At 43.5% G+C, this 15,120-nt stretch overlaps 1 protein-coding gene across 1 annotated transcript in view; it reads right to left on the bottom strand.

Annotated features, from left to right (window-relative positions):
- Positions 1-3,244: 3,244 nt before the first annotated feature.
- LOC115474051 (protein AF-10-like) overlaps positions 3,245-15,120 on the bottom strand; it is a 100,147-nt gene continuing 88,271 nt past the window's right edge. The window contains exons 13-14 of the mRNA XM_030209347.1: positions 12,225-12,292; positions 3,245-5,070 (exon numbers count right to left, since the gene is read on the bottom strand). Of these exons, the coding sequence (XP_030065207.1) occupies positions 4,483-5,070; positions 12,225-12,292 (656 nt within the window). The 3' untranslated portion in view covers positions 3,245-4,482. The remainder of the gene's footprint in view (positions 5,071-12,224; positions 12,293-15,120) is intronic.

Below are 15,120 nucleotides of genomic sequence, written 5' to 3' on the forward strand. Positions count from 1 at the left end.
AATAAGTAATCATAAACTTTCTATTTAGACAAAAATTAAACTGAACCCCCGATGCCAGACTCTGCATACAATGCAACACCACAGAAACAGAAAATGTCCTCTAGTACTGTGCAAAATATAAAGACAGCAGATGTAAATTTGAAAAAACTAACAAATACCAATCACCACTTTACAAATTAACAAATAGAAATAAAACAAATAATATCATTTTATTGGACTAATACATTTAGCTTTCAGAGGCCAAAACCTCCTTCCTCAGGTCAATTCAGTATAGTACTGTTAGTGTCCTATCCTGACCTGAGGAAGGCGGTTTTGTTCTCTGAAAGTAAAATGTATTACAATTAGTCCAATAAAAAGATTACCTTATTTACATGTTCTATTATAAACATTTATTAACACAGCTACAATACTACTTTATCCTAAAGCAAAAAAATAAAAATATATATTTACAGTTCGTTGTCTCTGGTTTCTGCTTTCCTCATCTTTTCACTGTCTTCCTTCTATCCAGCATCTGTCTTCGCTCTCTCTCTGCCATCCAGTGTCTGCCCTCTCTCTCTGCCCCTTCCATCCACTGTCTGCCCTCTCTCCCTTCCATCCACTTTGCCCCTTCCATGCACCATCTGCCCCAGTCTGCCATCTCTCTCCTCCTTCCATCAACATCTGCCCTCTATCTCTGCCCCTTCCATCCACCATTTGCCCCAGTCTGCCCTCTTTCTCTCTCCCCTTCCACCCACCATCTGCCCTTTCTCTCTGCCCCTTCAATCCGTCTGCCCTCCCTCTCCCATCTGTCCAGGGTCTGCCCTCCCTCACGTGCCCCCCTTCCATCCAGGATCTGTCCCCTCTCTCTCTGCCTCCTCTTTTCAGCCCCCAGTTCCAGTCCCCTTCATCCACCACATGCCTTGCATCCCCCCCTTTCAGCCCCAGACCCATTCCCCCACCTGCCCCAGGCATGGACCCATTTTCCCTCCTGCCCCCTTGTCAGACCCCAGTTCCAGCTTCAGACCCCTTCTCCCATCTGAGCACTCCTCCCCCCCAATCCCCTTCTCCCCTCCCCCCCAATCCCCTTTTCCCCTCCCTGAGCACCCATATGAGCTCCCCCACCCTCCCTAATCCCCTTTAAGCACCCCTCTGAGCTCCCCCACCCTTCCCCAATCCTCTTCTCCCCTCTCTGAGCTCCCCCACCCTCCCTAACCCCCTTTAAGCACCCCTCTGAGCTCCCCCACCCTTCCCCAATCCCCTTCTCCCCTCTCTGAGCTCCCCACCCTCCCTAACCCCCTTTAAGCACCCCTCTGAGCTCCCCCACCCTTCCCCAATCCCCTTCTCCCCTCTCTGAGCTCCCCACCCTCCCTAATCCCCTTTAAGCACCCCTCTGAGCTCCCCCACCCTTCCCCAATCCTCTTCTCCCCTCTCTGAGCTCCCCCACCCTTCCCCAATCCCCTTCTCCCCTCTGAGCTCCCCACCCTCCCTAATCCCCTTTAAGCACCCCTCTGAGCTCCCCCGCCCTTCCCCATTCCTCTTCTCCCCTCTCTGAGATCTCCCACCCTCCCTAACCCCCTTTAAGCACCCCTCTGAGGTCCCCTGCCCCTCCCCAATCCCCTTCTCCCCTCTCTGAGCTCCCCACCCTCCCTAATCCCCTTTAAGCACCCCTCTGAGGTCCCCCACCCTTCCCCAATCCCCTTCTCCCCTCTCTGAGCTCCCCACCCTCCCTAATCCCCTTTAAGCACCCCTCTGAGGTCCCCCACCCTTCCCCAATCCCCTTCTCCCCTCTCTGAGCTCCCCACCCTCCCTAATCCCCTTTAAGCACCCCTCTGAGCTCCCCCACCCCTCCCCAATCCCCTTATCCCCTCCTTGATGCTCTCCCACCCTCCCTAATCCCCTTTAAGCACCCCTCTGAGCGCCCCCACCCCTCCCCAATCCCCTTCTCCCCTCTGAATCCCCCCGACCCGCCCCGAGATCCGTTCTCCTACCCTGTCCTGCTTTAAAAAAAAATTTTTTTCGAAGCGCCGGAAAGTGGCAGGCAGCGCGCCTCGCATCTGCCCTGCTAGTAAAGAAGATCTCGCTGACATAGTCGTCCTTCCCACATTGAGTCCCACCCTCCTCTGAGGCAACTTCCTATTACCGCGAGGGCGGGCGGGACTCAGTGTGGGAAGGACAACGACGTCAGCGAGATCTTCTTTACTAGCAGGGCAGACGCGAGGCGCGCTGCCTGCCACTCTCCGGCGCTTCGAAAAAAAAAACATTTTAAAGGCGGAGCAGTGGGAGCAGAGCACCCCCTCACCCGATGACACCCGGGGCGGACCGCCCCCACCGCCCCGCCACTGGTCAGGAGGCCTGAAGATCCGCCAGACCTCCAGTCCCCGTGTCGCTGCCGGGGAGGGGTGTCGAGTCAGGGTTCCTGCTCCTGTGGGTGTGGCATGGGCTGCTGCATTGGGGGAGGGGGGAATGGGGGGGCCTTCTAGCATGCACTAGTAAGTGGGATGCTTTAGAAATATCCTTTGTGGATAAAGCCATGCGTGTCACCAGTGCTTCAATGTTTCGTGTTAGTGTTCCCTGAGGAAGAATTGCGAAACGGGACCATCGGAATCTACACGTAGGAACAGACTGTGACCCAGGCCATAAAGTCGAAGATAAGTAACTTTGTGGCTTTGGCACTATATATGAGTGATTTACACGCAATCTGGAATGGATAGTTCATGTATAAAGTGAAGACATTGGATTAATGACTTTTGGACACATTTTTGGATGGGATTAATTTTGGTTCTCAATGGGGGTTTTTTCAGTTTATGATGACTTGTTGTGCGTGCAACACAGTTGAAGCCTAATGTTGCCGTACTAGCTGAGACTTTTTCCCCCTTTGATTTTTTGAAGTTTTGATATAGATAGTATCACTCTGCTATTTAGGTTTTGGTAATTAATCACTGCCAACATTGCAATCCTTTGGTCAGTGCCTTTTTTTCTTCCAGTCTCAAACCTATACCCAGCAATCTCTTGGGAGCATCATAATGTTCCCAGTATGCCAGGGAAGGCAGAATATCTTATTCTTTGTATTTTCAATGAGAGAAGACCACCCCCCCCCCCCCTCTTCTCTCCACATACTAGTAGAATTTACTTAATTGCCTATTGTTTCTCTCTTCACAACATTAAAGTTTTTTTCAGTTACAGAAGAGAATTTTACTTTATTAAAAAGAATTGACATTTCTTAAAAAGAGATCTGTAGACTATAATCCTATTCTTAATTCTTTATTTGATCATATTAGATTTTACACTTTTGATGATATGTCAGCCAAAATAATCAATTTGGAATAAATGTTTTAAACAGTTACCACACAAATGGCATAAAATGAGTAGATGAGGTTGGCTCTCTCACAAAGGTTATCCAATACATTTAACAAAATAGATTAGAACATTAAACATTGGAAAGATAAGGATAAAATATTTGTTCAAGGAGCCATTATCAAACTTTCACAAAAAACTGCTGTTAATCTCCGATGTTTGTATTTGGTATTCTAATTTTATCTAGACAAGTTCTCTGGGTACCAGTTGGAATATCAGCCAGCACTCAGATAACTTCTGGCAGGCAGGCAAAATCCAGATAGCCAGGACTGGTGCCAGGATTAGGCCTGGCATTGATTATCCAGGACAAGTTCTGCCTGTGGTGGTCAGCGCTGTAAAACTCACTGGCCACCACAGGCCCATTGTTTCTAAATTTTTGATAACAGTGATAAAGAAATGTCAACCTATCTATAAGTGCTGAAAATGGGAATCGCTGAACTGATATTTACAGTTGCAATAGGGCAAAAGTGACATGAAGAGCATTATTTTCGTAACTGAAAACAGGAGCAGTTGAACATCTTTTTGGTTGGAGGGACCTATGCCTCTCCCGTTGCTAATGCAGCATTGGGCAAAATATTAGTCTGGAGAAACGAACTGTGTCTAAGCCACACAAAACTAAACAAACTACAAAGTTCTAGATAAACTGCCTCAGTTTTACTGAATTGAAAAATAGTGGAGAAAAAAATACCTCAGAACTATGTCACTTTCTCTATCCCTTTATGCACAATGTGCCCTGGGTAAGAGCTCTCCCAATCATAGGTCAGGAAAAACAAAACAAAAAAAACTCCACTAGCAAAAAATCCAAAATTAATAATATACCAGTTGTCCACCCCATTCCTCTGCCTATGACTGGTTGTGATTTTGGTAGTAGTTACACAGGAGACACTGACAGTGGATGCTGTCTAAAGATAGTGATTATGCAATCAGATATACGATTTTTCATGACTTTGCGACATTGCGATAGTGTCAAATGAGAAAAATAGCTTAAGAAACTTGCTTTAAGTCTACTGGCAGTAAAGGAGGTGCGTTCTTCGCAGAGTTGTTGGTAAACTGTTGCACAGTAGAAGTTGTTAAAGGAGGTACAGTAAGCAAAGAAGTAGCCAACAGCAGTTGTAGTAGAGCAGGTAACGGCAGAGGAGGAGAAGTAGCTTATGAAGCAGATAGTAGAGATTGAGAATCAGCAGATGGTGGTAAGGAAGGAGAATTAGTTTGTGAATCAGATGGCAGTAGGCAAGGAACAGGAGTTGACAGCAAAGAAGACAAAACAGATGGTAACGTTGATGGCAGCAGTTCACCATCACCAGCTGATACAAGGGAAGGCACAGTAGCTGGTAAAGTAGATGATAATTTAGAAGGCAAGGCAACTGGTAGGACAGATGGTGGCAAATGAGAAAGAGCAGCTGATTGGCTAAATGAAGGAGTAGATGTCACCGGATGAGGCATCGCAGATGGTGCTGAAAGAGAAAATATTTTTTGTGGAGAAGATGGTCTCTCTTTGTGTCTTCCATTTGCTGGCATCACTCCACTGGTGAAAGGCAATAGAGGTTCTGGTAATACCGTATCCGTAGTCAGACTTACTCCATTTAAAGCCTTCAAAATGTCATTCATGGCAAGCTGGTGACTTGAATGGTTGAAAACTGGTAATGCTGAATTCTTTCTGGCATTGGCTACGGAAGGACAGCAGAAGGTAGCAAACGCTGAGGGAGGCTCACTGCTTTGTCTTCTGGAGGATGATTGCTAACAGAAAAATTAAAAATCTCTTTAGGACAAAGTAAAATTCAGATGGCCAAACAAACAAGTATGTCTCTCAGTCAGTCAGTATCATTCCAAATCCAAGCAATATAACCAGTAGCAATCCATCTACCTAAATTCATAGCATTAGAATCACTGGAAGAATGTTGTGTACCAGATTCAGCAAGTAAAAATATGACCCAAAGGTCATTAGACAAAACATAAAACTCATTAACAGCTTTTACACTTACTCTTATTCTTTCCAACGCACCAGAAGTTGGTAAGAATTATAGAAAAACGGTCGAGAACATCTGTCTGTCCATTTGTCTGGGTGCAAAATAACATTTAATAGAATGGGATGAAACTTGGCATGTGGGAAAAATGAATACAGAGACACATGGGCCAAACTGGACTAGGGGTCTTAGAGAAGTAAAGATTACCCAATTCACATCTATGGGAGAAGGGGTTGTATAGTAGCTTCTGTAACATAGAAATTTATATACAGTGAAACATAGTAAACAGGAAATTCCTCCTTTCAAACTGCCTCTTTTCATTCTCTACTCACCCAGCACCACCCTCAAAACTACCCACTCCCAAGAACTATGCCCCAACAAACTATCCCACCACCCCACAACTGTACAGCACCCAAAAGTTACTCCCCAACAAAGTATGCCAGCACCTAAAAATTACCCCCAAACTGCTCCATTACCCTGCTGCCACCATCCCCCAAAATTGTCCCCAAGCAACTGCCCTCTCACCCCTAAAAAAAAACTATGCCCATATCCAGCAAACAGCTAAGACCTGTCGCTTCTTCCTCTATAATATTAGCAAAATTCGCTCATTCCTCTCTGAACAGACCACCCGAACCCTCGTCCACTCACTCGTTACCTCTCGTCTTGACTATTGCAACCTTCTCCTCGCTGGTCTCCCACTTAGCCACCTATCCCCCCTCCAATCTGTCCAAAATTCCGCCGCACATCTTATCTACCGCGTGAACCGATACTCTCATATCACCCCTCTCCTCAAGTCGCTTCACTGGCTCCCGATCCGCTACCGTATACAGTTCAAGCTTCTCCTATTGACCTTCAAGTGCACTCAATCTGCAGCCCCCCATTATCTCTATACCCTCCTCTCCCCGTATGTCCCGTAACCTCCGCTCTCAGGACAAATCACTCCTATCTGTACCCTTCTCCACCACCGCTAACTCCAGACTCTGCCCCTTCTGCCTCGCATCACCTTATGCCTGGAACAGACTTCCCGAGCCCATACGCCATGCGCCCTCCCTGCCCATTTTCAAGCCCTTACTCAAAGCCCATCTCTTCTCCCTTGCTTTTGGTGCCTAACCACCTTCCCCATTCATGATACCTACACTGACTACATAGTTTATTACCTTTAGATTGTAAGCTCTCTTGAGCAGGGACTGTCCTTCCCCTTGTTTAAAATTGTACAGCGCTGCGTAACCCTAGCAGCGCTATAGAAATGCTAAGTAGTAGTAGTAAACTGTCCTACCCCTGAAAATATCCCAACCCCTAGAAACTACCCCCACAACTGCCCCACCACTCCGCAAACTGTTCCACCTGCCAAAACTATTCTAACCGCGCATATTAAAAAAATACTCCACTACTCTGAACACTGCCCCACTCCCACAACTGTACCACCACCCTATAAACTGTGTCCTCCCCACAGTAGCAACCCCACCAGCAAACTGCCCCACAAATCCCAGCTACCCTACATAGACAACACCTGCAGGTTACACACTGAAAACAAACACATACACACACTAGCCCCACTTAGATGTATAATAATTACAAATAATTCCCTAGCTGTGATGTACTGCATTTTAAGTTATTCAAATATGTATTTATTTCCTTTGTTATTTCTACTGTGAAACTTTGACTAAATTGTCTTTCTTTCTTTTTCTTATTATGTGTACTGCCAAATATACTGTATAATTACTACTTATTTCTATAACACAGTTCTGTACACAAACATTAACATCCGTTTCCATGGGCAGGGCTAGTTTAAGATATTGAACATAACTAGGGTCTAAAAAGTAGGGAAGCCTTGCTCGATGTGCTTAGGGCTGAGGAAGTTAGGATTGGCAACTGTCTAGCTTCTTTCACGATTCTACTTATTGTTTAGAAACTATAAGGATGCCTAATTTCCTGGGTTATATCTGCAAGATCTCCGATGCTTACAATTTCCAAGTTATGTCATTTCTCTGTGGATGGTGTTACTAAGCATGGTAGCATTTGAAACAAAGTTTAATGCCTTGGAGCCCCAGGTCCACATAGTGCAAGCTGCAGGGGTGTCTGGCACCAGGGACAGTTTGGTGTCGTACCATGAATCTTCGTTTTCTGTTTACTAGTTTACTGTCCAGAAGTCACCTTGGTTTAATCAATCTTACCCTTCTTTTGAAAAAGAAATGTAGAAAACTGGAAAGAAAATGCTTCATGTACAATTTCTCATTCATAATAGATTTTGTAAATGTTAACATCCATTAGCTATCCCAGCATGTTTATGATACTGTACTATAAAATTGGATTCTTACAACAAATTACTTTCTTTACCCAAATTGCAAAGGACTTAAATGCAAAACAACTTACGCATCCAGCTTCTCCTACATAAGCGCACAACTATGGAATGGACTCCCAAAAGCTGTGAAAATAATCCATGACCATCTAAACTTCAGGAAATCACTAAAAACCACCCTCTTCAAAAAGGCTTACCCCACCGATCCAACGTAAATCCCCACACCCAGCAACACAACATAACCAATGATCGTACTGGACAATATACAATCTTCATTCCCTTCGACCCTCATGGTGCCTGATACAGACCTACCTCATTCCACCACAATATAACCTTGTATTTGTTATCAACCGACTGGCGAACGCCTTTACGGTACTATGTAAGCCACATTGAGCCTGCAAATAGGTGGGAAAATGTGGGGTACAAATGTAACAAATAAATAAAAATAACTAAATATGTATCCTATACTGTTTATTGTAAGCCACCCTGAACTCAAACTTGTTTGGGTTAATGTGGGTTATAAATGTCACAAATAAGTAAATAATTGGTTACATATTTTAAGGACGTTTTGAAGGTGCCTAATGCTGGGTCTATTTCAATTCCCAATGCTTACTGTTTTCTGGGTAACATATCCTTGGTGAACAGAGTTCAGGGCGACCCTGATAATGCTTTCTCTGCATGCAGTTTGGTGGATTTGACCTGCTTTCTGGAAACATCTCTAGCTAAATTTTCTGAAGGAGAAATCCTGTTGGTCTCGTTCACTTCAGAGAGGTTTAAGGTATTGGTTTTAAAGTCCTACTTTAGATGTAAAAATTCCTTATTTTATGGTTTCACTGTACAAATTTTTCCAGATGTTACAAGAACCACTCAGGTGCACAAAATCGTTTTAGGGATTGAAAGTCCAGACATTTGAAAGGAAATCTGAAAAAAAAGGAGGCACCAATTGCAAGAGTCTTATTACCTTTCAAGATAATTTTTACGTGTTGTTTTTGCTCTGAACAATTTAGTAAAATTTCTTTTGGAAAAAGAACAGAAGTTCAGAGCAGTGGAGAAGTATAGGGATAATATGTTTTTGAACCAGCCAAACTTGTGGATATTTTTGTCTTGTTAATTATAGTTAATGCTTCCCTCTATAACATGATCTTAGATTTATTTAGTATAGTTCTATAGGATTATATTTTTGACTGACTATTTTTTCATTCAAGTTTCTTGAAGTATTACTTGTAATGATACTGTAATAAATGACAAATAAAAAGATCTCCAATTCTGTCTCTTATAAAGGAACCTGCCCTGCCTATTTCCAAAGGTGACTATCAGTGGAAAGCAGCCAATAGGCAGGGCACTGGAAAGCAGCTCTAGCTACAAAAAGGGATGTAGTGAGTCCTAGGCTGAGGAAATCGCCATGGGCCAAACGTTGACCTGGTTGTCAGCAGTTTTAAAGCTGCTCACAGCTATGAGTTCAGTTAGATCCAGATATTCAATATCATGCCCTCTGAGCACTGGCATTGAATATTCGTGGTCTTCTGCTGACCAAGAAGTTATGTGGGTACCAATTGATATTTACTGCCAGCTTCCAAATACATAAATCAAGCAAAGATAGGACTGCTTTTTATGTGGTCCTATCTTTGCCCAGTTATGTTTGCAAGTACCGGTACTGAATATGGCCACAGCCTACATATCTTTCAGCTCCTTCCCAAATGTACCCCTAGATCGCCCTGGCATTGCCCAGACTACATCAGAGTGGTCAGAGCTGATACTCAGCACCACTACCAGTTAAGTGCTGTTGAATATGGCAGAAGACTAGCTAACTATGATTTAACCAGTGAGGGGCCTCTCCTACCCAGTTAAATCAATCAATCATGCTCAATATCATCCCCAAAGTTCCTGAATGTGGTAAGAGATGGAAGAGAAATGAAACAAGCCCCTAATAGGAAAAACAGGTCTAACGGCTGCACCATACAAGTATAAATTCACAGTAACACAGCAATTAAGGAATCATACCTTTCAAACAGTCTTCCCTTCTCCCATTCACAACCACACAGATATAAATGCACACACACACACCATATGTACTTGTCTGTAAGTCAATCTCGTGTATAAGTCGAGGGCAGTTTTAGGACTAAAAATGGCTAAAAATGCTGTGACCTGTGTATAAGTCGAGGCTGGGTCTCACAATGCTCCCTTTCTCTCCCTCCCTTCCAACTCTGGGTTCAACACTGCCTTCCATAGGCGCCCCATATAAGAGGCTTGGGGAGGGAGCCCAACCGTGACCTTCCCCTGGCTTCTGCCCCCACAAACGCAGGGCTGCCTGGCACAGCAGCGCTGCAGCCAGGCAGCTCTCGGACGGTCCTTCCGCTCTACCATCTGTAGTCCTGTCCCTATCCTTCCTCTCCCCCTGCCCTCCCCTCCTCTCCATGTCCAGCGATCTCTTCTCTCCCCTGCCTTCCCCTCCATGTCCAGCGATTCTCCCTGCCCTCCCTCAGCTCCCCAATCGACAGCCCTCCTCTCCGTTCTTCCTACACCCCCCCCCCACACGTGTTTAAACCCTTTTACTTTCAGGCGCAGTAACGGCAGTGAAGAGGACAACACAGCAGGCTCGCCTCCAGCTTCTCCCTTCCTTCACACAGTGTCCCACCTTTTGCGATGATGCATTTCCTGTTTCCACAAGGGCGGGACACTGTGTGAGGGAAGGGAGAAGCTGTGTTGTCCTCTTCACTGCCGTCGCTGCGCCTGAAAGTAAAAGGGTTAAACGCGCGTGAGGGGGAGGAGGAACGGAGAGGAGGGCTGTCGGGGAGCTGAGGGAGGGCAGGGAGAATCGCTGGACATGGAGGGGAGGGCATGGGAGAGAAGAGATTGCTGGACATGGAGAGGAGAGGAGGGGAGGGCAGGGCAGGGGGAGAGGAAGGATAGGGACAGGGCTACAGATGGTAGACAGGACGCATAAGGACACAGGAGGATGGTGGACATGGTGAGAGAAATAAATATCAAACTGAAAGACGACACTGCATAAAACAGAAGACACTGGGACCAAAGCGAATAGAAAAACTAAATGATCAAACAACAAAGGTAGAAAACAGTATTTTATTCAGAATTAATTGGAATATGTCAGCTTTTGGAAATGTGCATCTGTGATATTTTGCATGTAAGTTTCAATTTTTCTAGTATTGCTGCATGCTGAGTCTGACTTCTTGAGGTAACTTTCCAGTTCAGTATTTTGCCTTCATATCTGTTGTGTCATGTGTTTTTCATGTGTGATCAAGGTGAACTATTCTGCTAGCTTGTAGTATTTGCAGCCCATTTTGGTTTTTTCACTAGGTTGTGTACTGGTGTTTTAGAGCCCAGTGTAATTACAGTGCTGCCTTTCCACGAATAAGGTTGTAGCTCGTCCTGTCCTTGGAATTAGTGCTATTATGGTTTGGTATTATGAGTGTGTTTTTGGCACAAATTTGTGTATAGTGTTTTGCAGTGGAAAGGGAAAGGGGACTTGATATACCGCCTTTCTGTGGTTTTTGCAACTGCATTCAAAGTGGTTTACATAGTATATTCAGGTACTTAGGTAGCACCAAAACATCAGAAAGGGTGTAGAGCCTAAATCATGACACACTATCTCTTGAAGGATCTACATATGGTCGTTAATAAAAGGAGCTCATTGTGAACACTATCCAGCCTAAAAGGGTGTTTTGTGGCTCTACATGAGAATTGTGATATTATGATCCCTTGTTTCATATTGCTGACGGTCTGCATTTTCCATATGGATGGTATATTGGTGTATCCATCCAGTTCCATTTCACCAATGCTTAGTGCCTATTAGTTTTACCATATCTATCCTTATGCATATCTCAGAGGCATTCCCCACAGAAAGATATATCTTAAATTATAGGTGAGATTATTGAGGTTCCAGCATTCCTATAGGTGAGATTACTGAGGTTCCAGCATTCCTGGCAAATTTGAGATACATCTAAACAGCTAGTACCTGAAAACTATGAAATGTATCTCCTTTGTGTTTCACTTTAAGCATATGCTCCTCTCACTTGTTTAGCACTTGTGTCATCACTAGCATCAAGGTTTGGGCATAAAAAAATGCAATGAGCATGCAAAGATCACAACAGCAGCTTTTAAAATTAAAGAAGCTAAAAACCACTTGCCCATTTCTGTTTACAGCTGAATGTTCCATAGGATTCAGTATGAAAAATGGATCAATAATGCAAAAGCTCAGTAAAACAAAAAAGTATACATATATAGTGTTTGATTGAAAAAAAAAAGAACTATTTATAATGAATTACCAAGAAATCCACACTGGAATTAGAGAAGGTTCACCTGTATGGAGAAGCCCAGGAGTAAAAATGTTTCATTTCTGTTGTATATTTTGCCTTGCCCTCACTCACTTATCAGATGAGTGAGAAAGGAAAGGAGATGTAAGAGGAAATGGAATGAAGGAGATGAAAAAGAGGATAAACTGGGGTTGTCAAAGAAGATCAGTTTTAGTGAATAGGGGCCAACATGCAATAAGTGCAGACTGTAAGAAATGTGTATTAAAATGTGTGTCCAAACAATAAGAATCCAAATAGTAATTCATGTATATGACCAAGAAGTAATGAGGAAAAAGAAAACAGGACAAGCAAACATACCTGCACTGGAAGAGAAGGAGTCTTCTGATGAGGTAAGCAGCTTTCTGCGCATGGACTTCTAAAACCAGCTGCTCAAATAAGAATAAAATAATAAGGACAGTTTTATTTCCATATGAGGTTCAACCAAATAAAGCACAAGAAGCTCTCTTACTATGGATAAAACTTTGCAGGATTTACTTAACTATGATACCCAAGGACCACAATTTAATTAAACCACCAAGAATTTTAATTGCGTTGTCATGACTGGGAACGGTGTCTACTCTCAGCTGAACCAATTCACAATGGCTGACTCCCTATCTCAGGGCCACCCTGTTAAAGGAGCCTCAAGCCATGCAAAAAGTGATGCCAGAGCCAAGGCTGCCAACTGGATCCAAATTCACAGGACAGGGTTGATCCAGTCCTTAATTTACCCCATTGCATGCAGGGACTTGTAGTTCTGATCTCCCTATCGCATTCTGTAAGAAAAGCAAGACTACAAGTCTCAGCATGCACTGGGGTAAACCCAGCCCTGCAAATCTGGATCCAGTTGGCAACCTTAATCACGACCCATGCCCAAAATCTATGGTCTTCCCTATGACAGTACAGGGTTCAACCTCCACCTCCCCTCCCCCGATCAGCTTATAGTATTAAAATCCTGCCCCAGAAATTCCAACCCCTCACAGACCTTGCCCTCCCCCCCCCCCCCCCCCCCCAACCATACTACATTCCTTTGGAGCTATTTAGGGGCGGAGGCAGTCCTCACATGCTACTGCCATGATTACAACCTTGAAAATGGTGCTTGCTGGCTTGCAACTCTTCTCTACCCTTTGCATGAATAAAAGCATATGTGATCGTCTCTGGGAAAAGGTGACTAAAGTAGTGGATCCAAAATATTGAGAAAGGCCAATCTTTCATGTCACAGGTCTATATGTCTGCAAAAGTTATATAATTGAACTTCTGTAACTGTTATTATTTTCATATAAAAGGATGGTGTTTGGACTGCTGTATTACAAATTGTTTGCTCTAGCAGAATTCATTTCTGGCACCGGTATCACTCCCAAATCTTCCTCAGTGAAGACCGAAGCAAAGAATTCATTTAATCTCTCCACTATGGGTTTGTCTTCCCTGATCACCCCTTTTACCCCTCGGTCATCTAGTGGTCCAACCGATTCTTTTGCCGGCTTCCTGCTTTTAATATACCTAAAAACATTTTTACTATGTGTTTTTATCTCCAACGCAATCTTTTTTCGAAGTCCCTCTTAGCCTTCCTTATCAGCGCTTTGCATTTCACTTGACCTTCCTTATGCTATTTCTTATTATTTTCAGTCGGTTCCTTCTTCCATTTTCTGAAGGATTTTCTTTTAGCTCTAATTGCTTCCTTCACCTCACTTTTTAACCATGCCGGCTGTCATTTGGTCTTCCGTCCTTTTTTTTTTTTTTTTTTAAATATGTGGAATATATTTGGCCTGGGCTTCCAGGATGGTGTTTTTGAACAGCATCCATGCCTGATGTAAATTTTTGACCCTCGCAGCCGCTGCTCTAAGTTTTTTTTCACTGTTCTTCTCATTTTATCATAGTCTCCTTTTTTAAAGTTAAACGCTAACGTATTTGATTTCCTATGTATACTTACTTCAAAGCTAATATCAAATCCGATCATATTATGATCACTGTTATCAAGCAGCACCAACACCATTACCTCCTGCGCCAGATCATGTGCTCCACTAAGGACTAGGTCTAGAATTTTCCCTTCTCTCGTCGGCTCCTGTTCCAGCTGCTCCATAAAGCTGTCCTTGATTTCATCAAGGAATTTTACCTCCCTAGCATGCCCCGGTGTTACATTTACCCAGTCAATATCGGGGTAATTGAAATCACCCATTATTATTGTGTTGCCCAGTTTGTTTGCATCCCTAATTTCCTTCAACATTTCTGCATCCGTCTGTTCATACTGGCCAGGCAGATGGTAGTACATTCCTATCACTATCCTTTTCCCCTTTACACACACAATTTCAATCCATAGTGATTCCAAGAAGTGTTTTGTTTCCTGCAGAATTTTCAATCTATTTGATTCAAGGCTCTCCTTAATATACAATGCTACCCTTCCACCAATTCGATCCACCCTATCACTACGATATAATTTGTACCCCGGTATGACAGTGTCCCACTGGTTATCCTCCTTCCACCAGGTCTCAGAGATGCTTATTATATCTAATTTTTCATTTAGTGCAATATATTCTAACTCTCCCATCTTATTTCTTAGGCTCCTGGCATTCGCATATAGACATTTCAAACTATATTTGTTGTTCCTATTTACATCATGCTCAGTATTTGACAGTATTAATTTGCAATCTTTTGTCTGATTTTTATTTTAGGACACCTGGAGGCATATTTTCAAAGCACTTTGGGAGGCTAAGTGCTTTGAAAATATGCCTCCTGATCTACTACGGTCTCTTTTGCAACCTCATTATCAGGATACCCTATCTTCTCTGTTTTGGTGATATCTTTGAAAGATACCTTATCCTGAACCATGCGCGTTTGAGCGACTGTTAGCCTTCCCCCAGGGTTCAACTCTCTTTCCTTTCCTTTTTAATATTTTTATTAGCCCGTGGGCTACACTTATTCAATCATATCATATTCAAGTTTTCTTTTATGCAGATGATATTGTTCTTGATCCATTTCAACTCTTCCTCAAATTGCTCTCTCAATGGCTGGCTAATTATAAGCTTTTACTGACTCCAGATAAAATGGTAGCCTACTGGATAACAGGTTCATTGCCACAACCATCCTTGGTCCCAGTCTTGTTTGATCTTCCGATCATAGTAACATAGTAACATAGTAGATGACGGCAGAAAAAGACCTGCATGGTCCATCCAGTCTGCCCAACAAGATAAACTCATATGTGCTACTTTTTGTGTATACC

Source organism: Microcaecilia unicolor, chromosome 7 (assembly GCF_901765095.1).
Source record: "Microcaecilia unicolor chromosome 7, aMicUni1.1, whole genome shotgun sequence".
NCBI classification, from domain to species: Eukaryota; Metazoa; Chordata; class Amphibia; order Gymnophiona; family Siphonopidae; genus Microcaecilia; species Microcaecilia unicolor.